A 24,812-nucleotide genomic window follows, 5' to 3' on the forward strand; every position below is an offset into this window, starting at 1 on the left:
TTAAACGAGTCATTTTCCAGACCGTCAATTATCTTATTAATTATATAACATAGAACGCATGTATCTCACATATATATTCACGTTTTACATAATCAAAGTCTGGTACCTTGAAATAATAATAAAAGTTTTGATTTACAAGTACTTCTCATTTAATAATAGGAAACCCATTACATATCAACTACTCTTGTGCTTCACATGTTGGGCCAAAAACCTTTAATTGGTGTACTGATATATATGGGCCAACTCGACTTGCTAACCTTTTCTATATGTATATAATTTGATAATAAAATCAGTCATTTTCACAATGCTAAACAAACAATTATTTCCTTTGCTTCTAATTTGCATTGCGGTGGCCGTGGCGACTGCTGAAGATGTAACTATCACGTGCAACTTGGTGTATAGTAGCCTCGAACCATGTCTTGGTTACGTGTTAGGTGGTGGATTAAGCGTCCCATCGGAGTGTTGCAGTGGAATTAAATTTCTTCATAGATCTGCACGTACATAGCTGACCGTCAGAGTTTTTGTAGATGTATAAAAAGCGCTGGATCAGACGCTACTGAAGCTCAAGTTAGTCGTGCTGCTAAACTCACTGGAATATGTAGAGCCAATGTTCTTTTTAAGATTAGTCCGGCCGATGTTGATTGCTCTAAGGTCAAATAAGAGACCTTTTTTTTTGTGAGATTGAATATATGTTTGTGTTAGTGAGTGTGGGATCATATTATAGATGTCCATTTATTTCCAAGGTGCTATTGATGTGTGTGTCTCTATATATATACATTATACATAGTTTCACATTTTATAAGTGGTGTTGTTTTACAAATTAGTCAAATATATGATAATCTCTTTCTTTGTTTTTGATACTTTTAGATGAAAAGGTGTTTTTTTAAAAAGTAGGGGTGACAATTTCGGCCCATATTAATAAAAGGGAAAATTGTATATAATAACAAACTAATAATCTAAATAAAGGAGTAGATAGGGTTTGATTTAATTGTGCTCCATAGCAAACGTTTGCAAAAAAATTGTCAGGCGCCTCTCTCCCAAATATCTCGCTCGCCACTCTCTTCCAATTTCTCGCTCGCTTCCTCACTTTTTATACAAACACAAGTGTATACAAATTGTTTCTAATTGTATAATACAGAGAAAATTGTATAAATACATATATTTTTGTTCCTCTCTCTCCCCTCTTCCAGATTTCACTCGCCACTCTCCCAAATCTCGTTCGTCAACCTCGTCTTTCTCACTTATACAAACAGAAGCGAAATGTATAAATTGCGTTTCTGTTTGTATAAAGTGTGAGAAAATTGTATGTATACATGCAAGTACATATATTTTCGTCCTATACACTTATAATTATACAATAAAAATACTCCTCTGCCCAGTCTCTTTTGCCTTTCTCTCTTTCTCGTTTTATACAATTTTCAAATTGTATCTAATTTCTCTCTTTCTCGTTTTATACAATTCGATTCAATTGTATATTCTTTTTCAAGTCTCTTTTGTCTTTCTCTCTTTCTCATTTTATACAAATTCAAATTGTATATAATCGTTCTATACACTTATAATAATATAATTCGTTTTATACACTTCGTTTTTATAAAAGTTTTCTGCCCAAGTGTCTTTCTCTTTCTTGTTTTATACACTTCGTTTTATACAATTTGTATCAACTGTATATGTATAGCGAATTATACAGTTTCTATGTTTGATATGGAGCGCAATTATGCAAACTTTGCTATAGTATACAAATATGAATTTTTTATTTACTATATGTAAAAGTTGCCTTAATAAAATGAGTTTATTTTGATTATATTTAGTGGCTTGGATCAATCATATTTTAATTGGTTAAATATGATATTCAAACTATTTTAAGAATCTCTAAAAATATGGTCAAAATGGGTTAAATATGGGTATCCATATTTGACCATAATAAATCACTTATTTTCACCGTCACTTAGAATTCTTAATTGTGCCAAAAATAAAAGATTTAATATTATTTTTTCAGAAACATTTTTTTTTTGCAAAAATAAATTTTTTTGTTTTTGAAAAAAATTAGGGATAGGTTCGTGGAAGGTGGGGGAGGGAGGGGGTATAATTCTTTTTTTTTTTTTGGCAAAACAATTTTCTTTTTGTTTTTGAAAAAAAAAAATAATTTGGAGATACATTGGTGGAAGGTTGGTTGGGGGGTGGGGGGTGGAAGTAGGGGGTAATTTTTTTTTCGTTTTTAAAAAATAAAAAAAATTAGGGGTAGGTTGGTGGAAAGTGGGGGAGGGGAGTCCGGGGTGGGGTGGGGCGGAGGTAGGGGGTAAATTTTATTTTTATATTTTTTTGCAATTTTTTTTTGTTTTTGAAAAACAAAAAAAGATTAGCGGTAGGTTGGTGGAAGGGAGGGGGTGGGGGCACCTTGAGGGTGGGGGGTGCCCCGGGAGGGGGTAATTTTTTTTTTTTTGAAAAACTTATTTTTTAAAATGGGTTGAAATTATTCTTTACCCAAACCATATTTGACCAAATCTATATTTGTCAGATCTATTTGGATGGATTGTAATTCACATCTTTTTTGTTCAATTCATATTTAATCCATTCAAATCCTATCCGATTCAATCATTTGTCACCCTTAATTAAAAGTATATCCATATATAGTAGCAAAATGAGGTTTCAATCATTGTTATCTTTTTGTTATTTATTTTTCGGAAAATGCTCAAAAATACACTAGAACTATTGAAAATAACTCATATATATCTTTAAACTATTTTTGGCTCAAAAATACCCTTCTATTAAAGTATTAGGTCACATTTACCCTTATTATTAACAGAGGTGTGTTAAGTGACATGTGGATGTCACATAAGCACCAAACAACTCTCACCTCTACGTAGACTTATAAGAGTTAATTACTAATTTTGCCCTTATTTTTCTTAAGAGATACAATTTCACCCTTTTTAATAGATGATCCATTTTAATTCTTTTTGGATAACATTTTAATATTAATTGAATCTAAATCATTCATCGAAAATAGTTTTTAACAAACAAATTTCTAAATCTCTCGGTTGTAACGACCTGTTTAGTCGTTTTGAGCAGCAGATTTTATTTCTAGAAAAACTGGCTGAGACGACGGATCCAACGACGAACCGTCATAGGCACGACGGACTGTCGAGGGGTCTCGTTCCAAAACACTTAGAATTCTGAAATTTGGGTACTGAAATCGACTCTCTGAACTTCGTGACGAAGTGGCAGGACGGACCGTCACAGGCATGATGGGCCGTCACAGATCCTTTAGTAAAAATTGAGTCTCTGAACTCTGTGACGACTCAGCAGGAGGGACCGTCGCAGGCACGACGGCCGTTCACAGACTGCGTAATCCCAGGCTGGGTCGGATTTCTGTTAAATGTTTTAAGGGGCGTTTTGGGCTATTCCTGCTATAATTATAAATTTAGTGGGTTAATGTTAATAATTTAACTACTTGAGGGTTAAAGGAGATAACCTTGAATTAATTAATGGGTTAATTCATCATCTTTTATACTTAATTATATGTTAATTAGGGTAAAAGAAAGAGGGTTTGAATAAGAAAAATAGAAAGAACAAGGAGAGGGAAAGAGAACGATCGAGAGAAGAGGGAAACGAAGAGGAAACAAAGCTTTGGGAAATTGCTTGCTTGATCACGAATCTTCGGTGGAGGTAGGTTATGATTTTTATGCTATTCGTAGTAGACTCTTAATAGCGAATGATATGTGTTGGGTAGTATTATAAAACCTTCTATATGCTTAATTGTGTGCTTACATGATGTGATTATATAATTGTGATAAATAAGCATGATGAATCTATTGAATCTCTAATCCTAAATTTATCTTGTTAATGATGGTGTCTTGGTATAAGAGAAGGCTTGATGAACTAAAGTAATGAGATTGATGATGCCTTGGTATAAGAGAAGGCTTGATGAACTAAAGTAATGAGATTGATGATGCCTTGGTATAAAAGAAGGCTTGATAAACTAAAGTAATGAGATTGGTGATGCCTTGGTATAAAAGAAGGCTTGATGAATTAATAGAATGAGATTAATGGAGCGGGTGTCACGAACCGACACGTAGAATTAGGGGATCGGGTGTCACGAACCGACACGTAGAATTAGGGGATCGGGTGTCACGAACCGACACGTAGAATTAGGGATCGGGTGTCACGAACTGACACATAGAATTAGGGGATCGGAGTGTCACGTTCCGGCACATAGTAGTAGGGGAGTGGAGTGTCACGTACCGACACAAGAGAAATAAAGATAATGAATCTTGAAAGATGTCAATATACTCAATTTAATGAACCTATATCCCAAATGAGTATGGTGTGGAGACTTGAGTTCTCATAGGTGTGTTTGATGTGGTTACACATGATTTGTGAACTTGTTGCTTTCACCTGTTGAGGAATATGGTTGATTTTATGATATTATATGATATATACTGTTTTCTATTTTGAGTTGGCCGATGATATTTACTCAGTACCTGTGTTTTGTACTGACCCCTACTTGTATGTTTCTTCCTTTATTATTTGTGGAGTACAGCAAATGTACCATAGTCTTCAACTCAATCACAACTCTAGCCAGTTTCATTACACTGGATTTCAGGGTGAACTAACGCTTCTAGCTTGGACTGGATCTTCTTCTTCATGTCTTGATGCCTTGAAGTTCCGGCATGGACTAGCTTTTTATTTATTCTAGCTTTCTAGATACTCTTAGAATTAGTGATTTGAGGATAGATGTTCTTGTGATGATGACTTCCAGATTTTGGGAATAATAAGTATTGAGTTTTTAGAAGTTATTTAATCGATTTTCATTAATGAGTTTAAGTCTTCCGTCATTATATTGAAATGTTGGGGTTTAGATTGGTTGGTTCGCTCAGATAGGAGGGTAAGTGTGGGTGCCACTCGCGGCCCGTTTTGGATCGTGACAGTAGAGTTGCACGTACCATAGCTAACCGTCAATACGTATTGCTGATGCCTCAAGAGCGTTGGTTCAAATGCTGCACCTGCAGTATGTAACGTCAATTATTTTATCAAGGTTACTCCACATATTGACTGCTCTAAGCTCAAGTAATTAATTTAATTACCCGATATTTTTCAGTTCATAATGATATTGAATGTATAATATATTGTGTTTGTATAATCGTATTGATGTGTATGTTTATATTTATATAGTATAAGCTTCGTACGTGTATTGTTTTAGATTTGAATCGTTGTTAGTCATTTTGTTATAATTCTATGTGTATATTAGGCTATCTGTTAGAATATGTATATAAAAAAACGTATAATATCTGCATGCAAGAAGTATGGTAAATACTTACCCACATTTTGTATTACACTCGATCAATCATCTTAACTTTAGTTAACTAAAATTAGAGTACAAAATACGGTGTAGTCATATAAATATTTTTGAATTTAAATTAATAAATAATTTAGATATATTAAATTAATAAGTGAATTATTTTAATGGGAGTGTTTATTTAAGTTCGGTCTAATTTTATTTATTTTTTATATAGTCCAATGATTTATGTTACGGAAGATAATAATGAGTCTACATATATGTTGTTAAGCCCAATATTTGTCTTCGTAGAGGCCCAAATATAGAGCAGGTGTTAAATGACGTGAGATACGGTGTGTATCGGTCGGTTCAATTTTATGTATTATTGTTTTGAGAGTAATTTCCCTAGATAGTCACCCATGTTTGAAAAATTACCTAGAAATATCACTTATGTTTGTTTTAAGACTAGAATATCACCTAACTTTGCCTATTTTCCTCAAAATATATTTGACACAAAAAAATACATTATTTCTCTTATACTAGGGTGCCATGTCATATTTTTAAATTAATTATTAATATTTTTCTAATTCTTTTAAAGAACCGAAGGAATCCACATACTTTTCTTGAAGAACCGGAGGAACTTATATTACAGTTCTAAATGTAATCTTTTTTACTGGATATAATATTTGGGTTTGTCTATTTTTAAAAAAAATCTATCTATAAATAACAGGAGAAGTAAAAAGTGTTATATGTCAGTACCACAAATATTCAAGAATTTTAATTTTTCAAAAAACATTTTAAATATGCTCTAAAATACAATTAAAAAAACAGGATTTTTAAAATAATTGTTTTAAATAGAAAATAAAAGTTCTTTTGTTAAAAAAACTGTAACCACAAAAAATGAATAATTTTTTAAATGCCTCTAATTTCAATTTTAAAGGAAAAAAATTAAAATTGAATTGTTCTTTTTTAGAAAAACAATGATGGCTATTGGGTAAAATTTGAAAGATCTTTAAATGCTTCAAATTTCAATTTTTAAGGTTAAAAAATGAAACTGGAAATTGAATTATTTTATAAAAAAAACTGTAATGTCTATTTATATTTATCAGACTTTTAGTGAATTTAGGGAATGCTCCAACAAAATGGAATGTAGAAATATCTATCTAAATATGAGAAGAAAAAGTACACCATAAAAAAACTATAATTATTATTTAAAAAATTAATTAAAAAACTTATAGTAGAAAATATAATTATCATTAAAAAAAATTTAAAAAAAATAGTTAAAACATTCCATTAGTAGTTAGTTGTAGAAATGGGAAACTTTTTTTTATTCATTTTTAAAATTTATCTTTTTATATCTAAAAAACAAAACATTTTCAAAAAACATAAATAGAAAACAACATTTAAAAAAAAAAAAACATATTGCAACCTAAAGTTTAAATAGGTTTAAAGTATATTTTTGTTAAATATTAAAATAATAAATAATGTGACATGACAACCTAATAGGAAAGAGATAATGTAGTTTTTGTGTCAAATATAATTTAAAGAAAATAGGTAAAGGTGGGTGATATTATAGTCCTAAAACAAATATAAGTGAGATTTTTAGTTTTTTATTTTTAGATACGCTAAACCAGTAACAAATCAATAAGATATTTTTTATCAATTTATTAATTTTTTATCATTAACGGTTCGATTTTCGATTTACTCAATAAATAAATGCTCATAAAATAAATATACGATTCTCACTTCTCTAATAAATTCACACGATATAGTGAGACAAACAAAATAACTGTAAATGATTTTGATATAGCGAAACAAGAAATATAATGAGAAATTGCATCAGTAGATGTAGTATGAAGGCTATAATAACATGTTACAACCAAAATATAATATGAAATTTCGGATGTAAAATAGAAGTACTATGACGTGTGAAATGTGTAGATCGTAGTGTAGAGTATTGATATAGTGTCTACTAATGTTAAATTATTAATATTTAATATTTATGAAGGGTATATAGTAGTAACTTACTATGCCTTCATGGGTTATCGATTTTTACCCAATAATCCAATACTAAAAATCGATAACCCAATAATTTTTTTTATAAAACCATTAAAAATTGTTAACCCAAGAGCTATGACTCAATAACATTTTTTCGATTCAATTTTTGCATGCCACTGGTGACATATGCTATCAAATAAAAGATCCAATAAAATCATGCTACATGTCAAATGAAAATAATACATCATGCTTTGCCAAAATATCAAAAGCTAAATAAAAATATGTCAGGTGTACACAGAGGCAAATCCAGGATTTAAAGATAGACAGACAATACTAAGAGTAACTCAAGGGAAAGGCTAGGAGTCATTACGTCAAAAATGATCATTATCGACAATTAAGAAATATGCATTTTTAGCAGCAATTAGCACTCTTTGTATATGTCCCTAAAACCTTTATCGACATTGATTCTAGTGACACTTAACTAACGCCGATAAAGACTTTAATACTCTTTATTAATGTCAATATTTATATTCGCTAAAAGAGATTCTTGTTGTAATGAGTGACACAACGGTAACGTAACATTAGCATTCTCTGGAGAAGTAATCATAGCTTTATTGTTTTGGAACATGTTTTAAAATAACTTTATTCATATTCAGAAGTATTTTTCCAAGTCAATCCCAAAAACCTAAAAAAACAAACCTTTATTTTTTGACGACTCGCTGGACAATCCAAATTCCAAGAGGAACCTTGCTACATTAGTAGAAGCCTCTAAACAATTTCGATGCTCACTTTTTGTTTTCTCAGATTGCTTATTAAAAATAACTTGAATGGATTGACATTGATTCTCAAAATTTAGCATCTTGTTGAAATACTTATTGTGGACGCTATTTACTTCACCAACATGTAAATTGGATCGTTCTAAACAATGATTTCAAGTCTTAAAATCAGTTTCCGCAAAAAGTCACCTGCATTTCTATTTACATAGTCTATCAACAACAAATTCTTTAAAAGAAATGCTTAAAATGAAGAACTTATCAATTTATGCAGAAATAATGGGAGTAGAACTTTAACTATATAGTGAAGAATACTTGTAAATTGCAGATTTTGTAGCAATCTTATATTTTGTATTGAATTGTGTGGGCCAGATGAGGTGATAAAAATAAGTTTTGATAAAAGCAATTTTTAAAAAGACTTAAACTCTAAAAAAAAGTTGATTTCAAAGTTTAAAAAAACATTAAATTCCGATTCACCTAGGTAACTTTTAGTTATAAGGGTGCACAATTGTGTGTGATTGTTCTTAAAGTTACCGAGTGCATGTGAATCCGTCCCTGAATATACAAGTGACATATTTCGATCAAACAAACATCATAATGTCAAGTTTAATTTGAATATTGCCCAAAAGGAGTTTATTCCATTCCACAACTATGAATATGAGTCTTCGTAGTTCAAAAAAGAATAAAAAGAAATAGAAGCAAAAGAGAGCTTCTGGATCAAAGATCGTTAATTTTTTTTAATGTACAAGTCAAGACTAGAAGAACGTTCAAGCTGAAGATTATAGTTCTTAACGTGGAATCTAAGTTCATTATTTATAAAAAAAAAACATTCAGACAGTCATAACGAATAAGTCTAATTAAATTCAAAATAGAGATTCAAGACCAAGTTATTTCAGTCCTTCAATCAAATAAAACTTAAATTTATCGTAGGTTATATATATTATTATTGGAAGAATGATTCGGAGAAATATTCTAAAGATTGTAGCACTCAATATATTTGAAATAGAATACTATGATTGTTGCAATATTTTTCTTATGTCACAGTCTTTTTAATTGTTATATTTATAACGTAAGTTCTGTTGTCTATAAACTTTTGTACGTCTTGTGGGACCAAAGTTACTCTTCATCTCTTCTCCACAAAGCATATCTATGGATATGAAGTAAAAAACTCGCAAAGATATAAACTCCATTAATTTTTATTGGTACTTTTAGAGTTTCATCAAGATTCAAGTAAGCTTTGAAAAAATATTTGTAGACAATGAAATTTTGTAATATTCTATTAGACGAGTCAATTACATATAATTGGACATCTTCTATCTCAATTAATGTTTTAGCTCTAAATTTGAAAGAAATTTAATTTATGATTAGATGAAAAATATTCTTAATATTTATCCAAATAAAAAGACCATAAGTACTTTAAGTTGTGAATGATCAATGAGTCAGAAATCTAAAGGGTAAAAAAAAGTCAAAATTTTCAAAAGGGTACATTAATTTTTTTTAATCAAAAGGGCTAAATCGCTATGTTAGAAGCAATTTTATTTTCACGGCGTTAAGTCTGTTAAAAGCTCAAAATCACTGATTTACCAGCGATATTTTTAAAGAAAATCGCTACATGGGTAATGTTTTTGGTAAAAAAAAATTATAAAAATAAAATCGCTTTAAATGGAATATTTTAATTTTTAAAATTATTTTTTAATATCGCTGCCTAGACAGCGATTTAAGCGGAAATTATTACACTTTTTGGCAAATCGCTGCCTTGTGTGGATTTTTTTTTCTTTTTAAAAATCTTGGAACCTATTTAGTTAAATAATTTTTATTAAAATATTGCTGGCAATTATTTTAAAAATTCGTTTTAAATGTTGGTGATTCTATTTTAAAAAATAATTATATAATTTTTTTTGAAAAAAATTGGCACTAATTTATTTTTAAAAAAAAACTTCCACCAAGCAGCGATTTTTTATTTTAAAAAATCTTGAAAGCAGCTGCCAAGAAAAATATTTAACTAAAACGCTATTTTCTATTTTTTTTTTTAGTTTATAAATGTTGCAATTACAGTGATTTTACAAAATCATTTAGTGAAATCTTTACTAAAAATTTTAATGCAATTTTTATTTTGATCAAAATCAAAAAAGAAAAATCACCAAAATTAAAATGACATTTTTTAAAAGATAATTGGCAACGATATTCTTAAAAAAGAAAATGTACTAGAAGCGGTTTTTTTAATTAAAAATAAATAAACCTTTTTTAAAAAAATAAAAATGATGATTTTAATTATTTTTTACAAAAATCATCAACATTAAATAATTTCTTTAAAAATAATTGGCAGCTATATATTTTTTAACATATTGTATTTAATCGCTGCCAAAGGCAGTGATCTTAAAAAAAGAAAAGAACATTTCCACATAAATCGCTACCTCGGCTGTGATTCTTAAAATTTTTTTTACTGAAAGCGCTGCTTAGGCAGCGATTTTCTTTTTTTTAAAAAAAAAAATATGAACAAAGTCGTTGATAGGTCAGCGATTTTTACTTAATGGCGTGACAATAAAATTACTGCGTCAGTAGCGATTTTGTCCTTTTAATTAAAAAAATTGATGCACCACTTTAAAATTTTGATAATTATTTTTACCATTTAGACTTTAAACTCAATGATCAATCATCATAATATAAAAATTGAATAGGTTCGATTTGTAATGATTATTAAAAATAATTTTAATTTGATGACCATGTTTCTCATCAAATTCATCGGTGGAAAATACAGCTGTGAATGTCACACCCATTGACCAAACCCTTTGCTTTTGACGTTTCTCTCTTTCTTATTGGAGCATATCAAATTTTTCTTCTGAGAAAGAAGAAAAATTGACAAAAAATCTCCATCACAAATTTTTCTATTCCCAAAAGTCTTGCTGCCAAGTGTTTTTATTAGTTAATTTATCATATGATCCCTCAAGTAATCATTCTCATCTTAAATTGACTCAACTTTATTTTATAGCATTTTTTCCTTTTTTTTCCTTTTGGAAGCGACTAAGGGAAATATTAATTTTTTTGTTATTATTCTTGGTAAATTTTTGGAAGCGGCCAAGGAAAAAGCGTGTAAGTTCAAGGAGATGCTTATGTGTTCTGCCTATATTATAAGATGTTTCTAAAATAATATAATTTTCTTGTTATTATTCTTGGTAGATTTTTGTTAGTGTGAAATTATATTTATGCCCTTGATTATTATCAAAAAGATGTTTCTAGAATTATTTATTATTTTTCTAAATAGATATTTGTTAATGTGAAATTACATTTTTGCTCTTGATTGTCCTCTCATTCACTCTTTTATATATATATATATATATATATATATATATATATATATATATATTGGATTGAAATAAAATTGATTGATTTGTGAACATTTTGAGTAGTTGGTAATACTAATGGTCAGCCACATAGGGACTGAGAGACGGCTTAGACTCCTACGGGAGTTAAATGTTTGTATGAACAATAGAATTAAACTATTAATTATAGGTTACAAGAACGGGGTATCAACCAATAAGAAAGGACTACACGAGCCCTGAGTATGTCGTTAGTGGTGCTAGTCAATATTCCTAATATGTGCAAATAATTTATACAATAGTGTGCATAGCTACCACGCAAATAGGACACTTATTTACCTCGATTTTCAAAAGCTTTTCATATTTTATCAAATAATAACACATTCTAATATGAAACCATATATTAGAATTAGGAGAGTGCTAAATGACTAGAAAAATGTGGCCAGAATTTGGCCAGAATAGTGAAAAAGACTATTATAGCCTTTATCTCCAAATAAAATTAATTTTTTGATATTTTCAAAAAAGTATGAGCATTAATTATTTTGATATAATGGCTTAAGTCATCTATAGCCCCTCAAAGTTGTCCGCATAATTCATTTAGACACCTCAACTAAGACTTGTACCAATTGAACACCTTTACCCTCCCAAATTTGAACCATTTAAACATTTTTTTGACAATAAGCTAAAAGTATAATGTGTGTGAAATACACTCGCGATGACATGGCAATTTGACGAATTAAATACTGACATTTGGTCTTTTAGAGTCCAAAAAAATTAATATAAAATATATTATAAAGTAAAAAAAAAAAAAATTATTTTTATGTTAAAAATTAAAAAACAAATCATATAAATCCTATAGCTTACCTACCCTTCTATTCCATGGAGTTCAAAACTCCTCTCCTTCTACAGTGCCCCAGCCCCCATGGCAACCCTCTCTGTAAATATTCTATTATTTTTTTAATCTTCTTAGTTCATCTGCATCATAGAGTTCAAGCAAAAGGATTAAGATTTATTGCTATTTTTGATGAGTTACGGAAGAGTTGGCCATAGGTAAAAAATAAAATAAAATTTAACTTGTCTTCCTCGTTTCATTTTTGACGAAAAGATGAACTTCGTCGGAAAATTAATCAGTTTTCGATGAATAGTGGATTTCTTTTTAAGTTCCAGAGGTGATTATATTTTTCGATTGAAGAACACCCTACAAAAATGTGAGCAAAATAAAAAATAAATAGAAAAGTCCTTTAACAAAATTCACACAAATCTCCATCAGTTTGACACCAAAACACTACATTAACAACAAAGAAAAAAAATTCAAATTTCAAGCTCTCTAATGATGGTGGCTGCCATGGCGGCAATGAAGGTACCACCAATCCTCTCCTAGTACGATGGTAATAGAAAAACAAAAAAAATGATGGAGGTAGAAGGCAATGGAGAAACAAAAAACAATGATAGAGATAGAAGTGAAGTATCCGGAGAAAAAATGAGGGAAAAGATGGATTTATAATGATGGCAATGACTAGTGTGGTGGAGGAAGTGATGGGTAAAGAGGGGGGAAGAAAAAGAACAGTTTTTTCCTAAAAAAAGCCTGCCTAAAGGCCTCTCACGCGCCTCTTTGGGGTGAAACACAGACAATGTGCCAGGTAAGCAAAAAATGTTCAGATGGTTCAAATTGGGAGGATAAAGGTGTTCAATAGATAAAAATCTTAGTTGAAGTGTCTAAGTGAATTATGCGGACAACTTTAAGGGGCCGTAGATGACTTAAGCCAAATTAATTTTTTGGGTCCCATGCTTTATTACTTCTTTAATTCTTTTTCTTTTTGTCATTTCACTACTCCTTCTTGACTTTTTTTTTCTCTTCTTATAAAAAAATTAGAATATGGTGAAAATAAATAATTGTATTTAAGTATTTAAATTGGTTAAATTCATCCTATGAATGAAACAATAAAAGAATTTATTTTACGTATCTATTGGAACTTCATCAATGTAAAATTATTTTTTAAGAGCATAAAGAAAATCATAATTTCCCAAAAAAGAAGAAGCATAATTTACTTGCTTAGTTGTCAAATTTTCTATGTATATATAATTCATACATTAATTTTTTTTTTGTAATATGACTCAGTTTTAAATATACGCTCTATATTTTAAATTTAAACATTTATACTTTATGTACTGTAAGAAATATACACTTACACCTCTAAGTTTATCCATAACTAAATATATTAAAATACAATTATTAAATAATAAACTAAAAATATATTAAAAAATGTCTTTTTGACGTTATTCTTACAAAATTAATTAGTGTCGATACTATAAGTAATAAAAAATTTATGATTTCTGTATGTTTTGATGTTTATCATATATAAAGTGTTTTGAGTTTTGCATGACTATTATTGAAATATTTTCAAATTATATTTACAAAATTATTTAAATATGTACTTTAAATTTATTTGAACACAAATTCATAAACTTACTTAGTTAGAACTCATAATAATAATAATAAATAAGTTATAGTTCACATATTATCAACTAAACATAATATAAAGGTGCAAAACTATCACATTTCAATATGATTGTTGTTAAATAGGATCGACACTGATGAAATATATGATTTTTATAATATTGTGATATCTGCATCTCTAAGTTGTTTCGAGTTTTGATTGTCGTTATTAATATAGTTTTAGATTATATGTTAAGATATTCAAATAAATAGCCTAAATTTATTTAAACATAATAATTTATAAAATTATATACTTTTCATATTAATAACAAATAGTATTAATTATCTATACGTATTCCAATTGACGTAATATATTGCGGATACAAGACTATAATTAACAGTAACACGTTACTCCCAGGAATTCTCAGCAATATACAATATAAGTGAAATAAATATGGATTCTGAAATTTACAATAGAATGATAATGATTAATACGATTTTTCACTAATTAATAATTGTTTATACATTGTGTATGTTTTTCTTTTAGAAAAATAATAACATAATCTTGGACTTAGTTAGTTTAAATAACTATTAATAATAATGCAATTTTCGTAGTGATGCCTTGAATTAAGAAAGTTATTTCTTATTATATAATTGTCTTAATATCAAGGTTGACTACTCTCTTTTTAATATAATACTAACATTGATATATATAAAATAATCAAATAAGATATAGAATATTTTTTACATTTCATTACTATACCACATTGTTTGTTTGATCTTCGTGATAATAATATTGTGCAAATTATGTTGAATCATTATTAGGAGAAATTTTTTTGATATACTCATTAATTTTGTGATATAGATATAATATATATTTCATAAAGAAAAGGTCATATGTACATTTATTGTTACATGAGCAAATTAAATAACTTATATATCCTCTTTTGACTAACGAAAGTTATACTTTAGATTTTTAATTTGTTTATTTTAGTTATTTAACCAATCACATAGAGGAAAATCAGGTTGTTTTTTCACGTGATTTTATTTTTGAGTTTTTGAATTCAACGGCTAATTTGGTCTTAGTTATCTCCCTTATGAATATATTTATTTATTTATTTATTTATTTGAGTTTGTTGTTCATGTTTAATTTTTCGCTACCATTCTTTAGTGTAGAAAGCATGAAATTTAAAAGAAATAGTGAACGAAATTAAAAAAAAAACTAAAATTAATCATTTTTTTGCGGTTATATTGAATTTTATTTTGTAGTTGTAAAAATGTTGATGCATCTATAATAGACTTTGCAAGAAGATAAGTGAAAAATTAAATTTGATCATCAACATAGTATATCAAAATTAGTCATGGAATTAAAGAAGATAAAAAATGAATAAAAAGACAAAAATTCATGTATAATGAAGATCAATATGACTCGAAATATTTCGAGAAGGGTCAAATATACCTTTTATATTTTTATTTTATTAAATAAATTTAATAAGTTTTTCACTTTCATCAGCGAAAAATGATTTTGGCTCTTCAAACATACCTCAAAACACTAAGAGAAGGGTCAAACATGCCCTGTATAATTTTTATTTAATTTTAAAATACATAATTTAATTTTCTTAAAACATAGTAATCAAATATGTAATATAAATGTTTTAAATATGTAGTTCAATTTTTTAAAACATAATAACCAAACATAAACTTTAAATATGTAATTTTTCAACATTAATGTATAGTTATCTTTGGCTGTTGTTAAATAGGATCGACACTTATAAACAATATGATTTTTAGTATTTCTTTAATGTGTTGTTGTCTATCAATTCTAAAGTATTTTGACTTTTGATTGTTATTATTGAATTATTTTACATTTTATATATATATATATATATATAAGTATTTAAAATGTTATTTAAATAATTATTTAAATAGTTTATTTAAATTTATTTATATAATAAATGCAATTAAATTACTTAATTTTAAAAATTATTAATCCGTTCAAAACAAATATTAATTTGAAAGAAAAAAATAATATTGTGACTACAACTATGTATACTTAAAATTTTAGTAGATCATTTAATAGCAAACATTTTTTAATAAAATAACAAATAATACTAATAAAAAAAAAATATACGTGATGAAACTTAAATCTAATTCATGTTAAATTTGTATTGTCATTGTCATCGGAGAACAATAAAGATGTTTTTCTTTCAATTTTTTTATAAAAGTTTATTTTGAAATCATAAAAAACTCTTTTTATCCTTTTTATGTTATTAAAATTTTTTAATGAAGCACCATCAAAGTTTTTATAAAAATAATTGTATATGTCTCTAGTAGTGAAATAATAAATAAAAATTAATTTTAATGAATCTTTTTTGCGTATGACATGATTCATATGTTATCGAAAATATGAAGAAAATCACATAATAGAGGAAACATGATGGTAATTTTAATTTTGTAATTTTTTCGCTCACATAATTTTGAGTATAATTGACTAAAATATATTTTTATCATTAATTTTTTTCTAGAAAATCGGTGTATAACAACAACTCCTTTGAATAAATAAGAGTAACTCTTTAGCCAACTCGGCTAATTTCATATTTTTATTTTTTAATATAAATTTTTAATATTTTAATTTAGATATAAATTATCTTTTCGCGATTAAAAATTATAAATTAAAATAGATAATTTAACCTTAGCTCTATTTTATACTTTTTAAATTTTTTCTTATCATTAAGGAATAAGAAATGAAAAAAAATAAACTAAAAAGAATAAGTAAAAAGGAGGAAAATTATATTATGTTTTTTTGGTGAATTTTTTGGTTCTTTTCCATGTTTAACTAAGAAATATCAATAATTAATTTCATTAATCATTTTCAACGTCTTGAAGACATAATTGAATAATATATTTAACATTTAAGTTAAAGGATAAAAATATCTAAAAGTAAACTAGATTATAGTGTGAATATATCATTTTACCATTCTCGCCAAACTTTTCTGGCCAAAATGATTTTTCCTTAGAATTAGTACAATATTTCTAATACTTTTGTGCTTCACATGTTTGACATACATACCATTGGTTCATATATATATATATATATATATATATATATATATATATATATATAAGTGGATCAATTGTACATGTATCGCTGGCCATTTTCACAATATGCTAAACAAGCAATTATTTTCTTTGCTTCTCATTTGCATCGCGGTGGCTACAACACCATCTATAGCTGCTGAGGATGCAATAACTGTGGTGACGTGCAGCACTGTGTATAGTAGACTCGAACCATGTCTTGGATACGTATTAGGTGGTGGATTAAGCGTGCCATCGGAATGTTGCAACGGAATTAAATCTCTCCACAGAGCTGCACGTACCACAGCTGACCGCCAACGCTTTTGCAGATGCCTTAAGAATGTTCGTTCAAATGCTACGAATACACGAATCAGCCGTGCTTCTCAACTCACTGGAATATGCAAGGTCAATGCTTTGTTCAAGATTAGGCCTGATTTTGATTGCTCTAAGGTCAAATAACAAACTTTTTTAAAAATAAGTTTTTACTTCGTAATGAGATTGAATATTTTTGTTTTTATGTTAATTCCAAGAAGCTATTGATGTGTGTGAGTATATATAATCTCACATAGTTTGAGTTTTTTTTTTTTTAAGCGTTGTTACGTTTAAATAAAACAAGTAAGTACTCAAGATATATTAGTCCGAATAATTAAATTAGCAGGTTAATCCAATTTGATTGTTCATTTAATAAGTTCAGTTTTAGACTAGTTACGTTTCATTGATTTGGGTCACGAACAGGGGCAGGCCTATATTGGTTTAAGTGGGTTCATATGAATCCATTTCGTTAAAAAATATTACCGTATATATGTGTATATTTAATTAGTTTTTGAATTATTATACGTATGTATTAAGTTTTGAACTCACTAACACAAGTGTGACCCTTGCCCAAGTGATGAAGACAGTTTAAATTTCCCAGCCAACCTGAGTTTGAATCCCTATAGCCACAGGTCACGAATAATGAACTCATGTTATTATGTTCTAGATGTCGTCTTTCTATGGGTCCAAACGTGTGACACACGTCAAAGGACGTGTCATGCTAAGTAAAATAAAAGAGTCAATAAAATCATGTCACATATCAAAATAACACAATATGCATAGTCAAAATCAAACGACATTACATATACATACAAGTGACATGTTTTGACCAATCAAATATCATCATGTCAATTCAAATCGAATTGGGCAAAAGAAGTTTTGTCTTTGCCATAACTCTTTTATTCTACAACTATACAAGTATGCTCTTCATAATTCAAAAAAGGAGTCGGATATTGATATCAAGAAGCAAGAGAGCAAATGAAGAAAGGTAGTTATTTCTCAATCTAAGCCAAGATTCAAACAACGTTAGAGCAAAGATTATAGTTCGTAACGTGAAATTTAAATTCATTATTTGTGAAAAATATCCAAGTGTTTGTAGCAAATAAGTCTAGTCAAGTTCAAGACAAAAATTAATGAAGACCAAGCTATTTCACCTCTTCAAATTTAAATTTATCATAATTTATTTTTATGGTTGTTGGAAGGATCAGAGGAATATCCTAAAAATTGTAATTAAAATTCATTATATTTGAAATCAAATATGTTGATTGTTGCCATATTTTTCCTTTCAAATTCAAGTTTATCATAATTTATTCTTATTGTTGTTGGAAGAATCAGAGGAATATCCTAAAGATTATAGTTGAATTCGAATATTATGATTATTGCTGTATTTTTCCGTCTTGATGATTAATTTTTTCTACACAAATTTTATCATCTACAAATTCTGACATGTCTAGTGAATCCTTCATCTCATCTCCACAAATCATATTTGCAAATCTCAATTCAAAAAACCACAAAGATGAAAGCTCTATTTATGGGTAATATAATTCAAGTCACCATTCCGAGTGTTAGGATATATTTGTAATGTAGAATATTATGTTAACAAAAAAACATATGGAGTCATTTTTGCATCCTTGACTTTCATCTAGTCTATACTCCAAATAGCCTTGAAGTAGGGACGTTATTGATAGATAATGAAATTTTGTGAGACTCTACTAGATAATTTCAATTTCATGTAAAGTTCTTGGAGATTACTCTATCCTGACTCTAACTCAAGTATATATAAAGAGTACTATATTTCCTTAAAGAAGAATATCGAATATTTCATAAAATCTTGGGATGTTCGTAATGAGATCAAGATATAGTCATAGCCAGATTCTTCTTGAAAATCAAATACTTCAAGAAGATTCACGAAATCTTATTTACATGGAGATCAAATCATTTTCTAGGAGGTCCAAATTATCCTATGTTCGAAAATACGTCACTAATAATCCTTGAATCATAGATAAAATTAGAGAAAAAAATCAAGGGAAGAACATAATTGTACTCATATTATTTTGACAATAAAATTATGTTTCTTTCATATTTTATTTGTATTTGTAATTTATTATCACTTTAAAATTTATTTGCAAACATATATATCAGTAATTATGACTTTTATAAAAGATAAAATATGTCTTAGATTAAACGTAACATCCTTGTTGGATAAATAAACTTTACCAAAAAAAAAAAGGCTTATAGAGAATAAAAAAATAATTAACATACTTTCAAGAATAGGTACGTAATTTCATTTATAATCAGAGGAGAGAAACCTAAAGTCATTTTTTTTTTTGTATGATAAGAATTACTTCTTGGGTTATGTTTAGGGGAACTACAATGACGAGTTGTGATAATAATGCTGTAAATTTGTGAATTTTGAAGTGTTTACTCTATCTTCCTGGACATATATATTTACTGTGTCTTACAATATCACTCTTTTTCTTTATATATAAAATTGAACATTCTAGTAGTACGAAACTATCAACTACTTTATTTAATGTATGTGCAATAAAAATATTTAACTACATGATTGATCGATATTTATTGATATGGGGTAACATAACTAATCAATTACCGTATGATATATGAGGCCAAATATCTCTGGTGTCTTGATATGGGCTAACATAACTAATCAATTATACAATACATTTTTTTGGGTTTATAAATAGCTATATACATTCATAAACAAAAATCACAAGTACCATTACCACCAATGTCAATCAAGCAACTATTTCCTTTGCTTCTTCTCATCTGCGTCGCGGTGGCTGCCACGGCCACGGATGCAGCTGTCACGTGCAACACGGTGTATACTGACCTCGAACCATGTCTTGGTTTTGTGTTAAATGGTGGACTTACCGTGCCTTCAGCATGTTGCGGTGGGCTTAAATCTCTGCTCGTTGCTGCGGGTACCACAGCTGACCGTCAAAGCGCTTGCAAATGCATAAAGAGCCTTGCTTCAAGTGCTAATGGAGTTCAAATTGGCCGTGCTACTCAACTCCCTAGAATATGTAAGGTTAATGTTCCTTACCAGATTAGTCCAAATGTTGATTGCTCAAAGATCACATAACACACATTTTCTATGACTTTATTTTAGTGAGTGTGGAATATTTATGTACCTTTATTTCCTATTAAATAAAACTTCATAATAATATCACATTTTGTATGCTTTCTTATTTTACCAATTAGTCAAATTTTGCTATTTGAATAAATAATTTCTTCCCCCTTTTTTAATTGTTTGTTATATTTATCAAACTCTCAATTAAATCTGATCACTTATTTGAAACCATTTACTTAACAATACAACATAATACAGTACGATACTTTTGTATCAATCATTTAAATTAAGTGTTAACTTGTCCATCCGATGAAACCAGATCCACTAACCTTAAATCGTGAATTGAAGGCGTCAATGCCACTGATTATTTTTGCTCTATTTTTCTCGGTTGTTTTGCGGTGGAGGAGATGAATGTTTCAGTGGTGTTTGTGGGTGGTTACCACCGCATCTCCACCAAGTATGTCAATTCACAGTGATTAGGTGGGTTACAAATATGCATTACTCTCGAATGATGGTTGAAAAGAGTTAATATTGATACTTTTATACGGAGTCAGAATTAATTTTATACGGAGTCAGAATTAAAAGCTTGAGAGTACTGAATTTTAGAACAGAGGAGAAAAATATTGTAAACATATTTTTTTTTAAAAAAAAAGAAAGAGAAATTTTTGTTAATATAGTGGTATTTGAACCCAAACACTAGTGCGGAAAATATTTTCACGGCCCTTTTCTTATCATGAAGCTGTCAATTAATTTTTTATGAGATTCATAAGTTAATCATATATTAATAAAAGTGAAAACAAAAAAAAATTAAAAATTAAAATATCATTTTACCACTATATTAAATAAAAATATTATAAAATAGCTAATCAATTACATATTGAATTATATTATACTGCATTCAAAAAGTGGAAAGTTGTTAAATTCAAAAGAAAAAAATAGTCATAAAATTGTTACAAATTTTTATATTTTTAAAATATAAATTAGTTACATTTTCAAAAAAAATGTATATTTTTTATTTTTCTCATTCAATTTACCTAATATATATATATAGCACTCTTTAATAATCTACTTCTACTTACTTTATTTAAAAAAATTACTCTATAATTCACACCTTTCATTTTTACAACTTTCACTACATAATAAAGGGTGGTGAATTAGAAAGACATTAATGTTTACATTCATCTTAATGCATTAAATGAATAACAAATTTAAATTAACTTTACACATTAAAATATACACGAGCCCTAATTCTAATAACCAATACCCCTCATTTTATTATTGCATTAATACTTAGAAATAAGTCAAATAATTACAACCCCCAAACTCTAATAACCTAAACCCCCTAATTTCTTCGCTTCATTGATAAAATATTTTCTAATAACTACAGCCTACTCAATTTTAATAGCTAAACTCACATTTTTCGGCTACATATTTCTCAATTATTGCATACCCAATGGTAGTTACATATACATTTATGATGATTATTTACCTACATATTTTTATTTTCTTCGTGAAATATTTTTTAACCTTAATTAATACATTCGAATATTTTTTCAATTTTTTTTACTAATATATTTGTTATTTTTTTTGTTTTGGTTTTATGAAACTTATACCCTTTCATTTATTTATTATTATTTTCTTTTACTTGCTTTAAATATCCACATATACCTAATATCTAAGTACCTATTTAATTGCTACTATATATATATATATATAACTTTCATACTTTTCATGTTTACGACCTCTAAATATTTAAATTGAGATTTTAACATAACTTTTGGTGTTCCTCCAATTTTATTTATATAAATCATCTTCTTTTTTTACATGAGATTCTTAGGTATTCTTTTCATTCTACAGTTAAAGTAGTGAAACATTTATATCATTTTTGTTCTATTGATTTGTTCTTTAGTTTGACTCGATAAAGAAGGATCTTGATTTTTGATTGGCTATAATAGGAGTAAACAAGAAACCGAAAAATTATGTACTATTTCTATATTCTGTTTCGAATTTGAGCATTGAATATGAAAAGTTTTTTGATAGGGAACGTCCCTCTAAATGGGGCCATACGCGGGCCAAATTCAAATACAATTAAACTTCAATATGAATATCAAACACTAAATAAAAATAAAAACAAATAAATTTTTTTGAAGAAACTGAAGATAAAGAGCCAAAAATAAAAAATTGAAGTATTAGTTTTTTTTTTTTTGCGTGTGCTGAGAAGTATGGTAAATATTTATTTTTATTACTGTATACACTGACAATTATCTTAATCTTAGTTATCTAAAAAAAGGACTAAAACGGCATACTTAGATGTGTCCGGTATGAAAAAAAAAATTATTTTCCAAATTTTTCATGCTTTATAGTTCAAATATTTTTGTAAAAAAATATTTTTTTTAAAAATTAGAAAACTTGCTTGCAAAAGTTTATTTGCTCCAGTAAGTGTGAATACATTTATAGATGAATAACACGTGTCTTGGTAAATATGAAAGGCTGAGATTCTCTTTTAGTTTATAACCTATTTTTGGTTACATTTAATTGTTGTATCACATAAACATTATAAATATTTATAACGTTAAACGATATAAGGCGTTGGTCTAAGATTCTACGTGGAGAAAAATTATAAGATTACAAAGGTACAATTAAAAATAAAGGAAGAAAATAAAATTTCCTCAGGTAGAGCCATAAATATTTTGTGATACAAATATTTTGCTTTTCTTTAAGAGGTTTAAATTTTCTGCAATAAATAATTTTTACCAATTTAATAATCGTTCTTTTTAACTCGTTCTCACCATAACACAACCATCTACTCACAAACTATAACTCTTGTGGGAAACAATTGAATCCAAAAGATTGACAGCAACATGGAAATGCAATATTTTGACCCCAAAACTAAGCAAATTAATTAGAAAATATTAATATTAAAATGCTAGCAAATATTTAAAACAAACATATGAAAAAATCTTTTTTACAAATAAACAAAACCTATTTGTCTCAAAATTGGAAAACAAGAAAATAAAAACTATTATTTTGATTTAATACTCCATAAAAGAAGACGACAAAATTAATAACCATTTTAGTTTTGTCAATTGCAGACTGAAAATAGTGTTGACCATTAAATGGAAAGAATCTCAGCCTTACATATTCTACCAATGCATTGACACTTCTTGGAGCAAAGCCGCTCCCATCAATTTGCGTAAAAGATTAGTATAAATAGTGTTTCATCTTCTCTTATTAAGGTTTAGTCCTTCTCTTTAGTTTTTGTTATATGTTTAGTGTATTTGGATTACTACACTATTTTAATTTTATTTTTGATTTTTGATTTTTTATATTTTTAAAAAGATTTTATACTATTTTTCTTATTAAAGTGCTATCTTTTTTTTCGTTGTTTCTTTTACTTTTACTTGAGATTGATGTACATAATTAAGTTAACGTCTTTTAAAATTATTTTCTCTACTTAATATAAAATAATAGTAATATCCGTCGTACGCTTTAGTCTAGCCAAATTTCATTTTAAGAGATTTTATGGAATATGTTGATGTTGTTGTTGGGTATAATTTATAAACACAAAATAAAAATAAAATCTCCTCAAACTATTCACAGAGGATGAATAAACAATTAATATATTTCCAACAATCGGTATACCGTTATTAAAGCAGTCAAAATTACATTAAAAAAGACACTATTACCAATAAAATCAAGTAACAATAATTAAAAAAACATAATTGTTATTAGTTGGAAGTTGGGAGCCAGACAAGGTGGGGAATGAGAAAGCATGGAGGGTAAAGAAATGAGGCCAAAAACGTTTGGTGTCTTACTACATGGCCCAACTTGATATATCAATTATCATACCGTGTGTTCATAAATAGCTACACACATTGATAAGGAAATTACACATTAAGAGTGGCCATCTCTACAATGTTAAACAAGCAACTATTCCCTTTGCTTCTCGTTTACGCTGCGGTGGCTGCAGCCGCGGCCACCGCTGCTAAGGATGCACTGGTTACGTGCAACATGGTGTATAGTAGCCTCGAACCATGTCTTGGTTACGTGTTAGGCGGTGGATTAAGCGTCCCATCAGAGTGTTGCGGTGGAAGTAAATCTCTCCTCAGCATGGGATGTACCATAGATGACCGGCAAAGCGCTTGTAAATGCATAAAGAGCGCTGGTTCAAACGCTAACGAAGCTCAACTCAGTCGTGCTGCTACACTCCCTAGAATTTGTAAGACCAATGTTCCTTTCAAGATTAGTCCACATGTTGACTGCTCTAAGGTCAATTAAGACACTCTTTTTGTGAATTTTAGTTGTTTTATTTATGTTATTTTTGGATGCATGTGGTTAGATTGATTATGTTTGTTAGTGAGAGTGATATATATATATTAGGATTTTCTTCATTTTGAGATTCCAGGTGTTATATAGTCAGCTAGCTAGGCTAAGGGCAGGGTCGGATTTAGGCGTGCGGGTGGGAATGTCATGACATCCAATGTTTACGGAAAAAAAAGTTTTATACACATATAAATATGTATAATAAATGTCTATA

At 28.3% G+C, this 24,812-nt stretch overlaps 3 protein-coding genes across 3 annotated transcripts; all 3 read left to right on the forward strand.

The window, feature by feature from the left end:
• The first annotated feature begins 16,962 nt into the window (after positions 1–16,962).
• LOC101255614 (non-specific lipid-transfer protein 1-like) lies at positions 16,963–17,331 on the forward strand. The gene has a single exon (XM_004245358.4). It carries the CDS (start codon positions 16,963–16,965, stop codon positions 17,329–17,331), a length of 369 nt encoding a protein of 122 aa, XP_004245406.1.
• A 2,602-nt stretch (positions 17,332–19,933) lies between these two features.
• LOC101255907 (non-specific lipid-transfer protein Lac s 1-like) lies at positions 19,934–20,287 on the forward strand. Its single transcript, XM_004245359.5, has one exon. It carries the CDS (start codon positions 19,934–19,936, stop codon positions 20,285–20,287), a length of 354 nt encoding a protein of 117 aa, XP_004245407.1.
• Positions 20,288–24,190: 3,903 nt separating this feature from the next.
• On the forward strand, positions 24,191–24,553 carry LOC101256205 (non-specific lipid-transfer protein 1-like). The gene has a single exon (XM_004245360.3). It carries the CDS (start codon positions 24,191–24,193, stop codon positions 24,551–24,553), a length of 363 nt encoding a protein of 120 aa, XP_004245408.1.
• Positions 24,554–24,812: the final 259 nt, after the last annotated feature.

Source organism: Solanum lycopersicum, chromosome 8, assembly GCF_036512215.1.
Source record: "Solanum lycopersicum chromosome 8, SLM_r2.1".
In the NCBI taxonomy this organism is placed as follows: Eukaryota; Viridiplantae; Streptophyta; class Magnoliopsida; order Solanales; family Solanaceae; genus Solanum; species Solanum lycopersicum.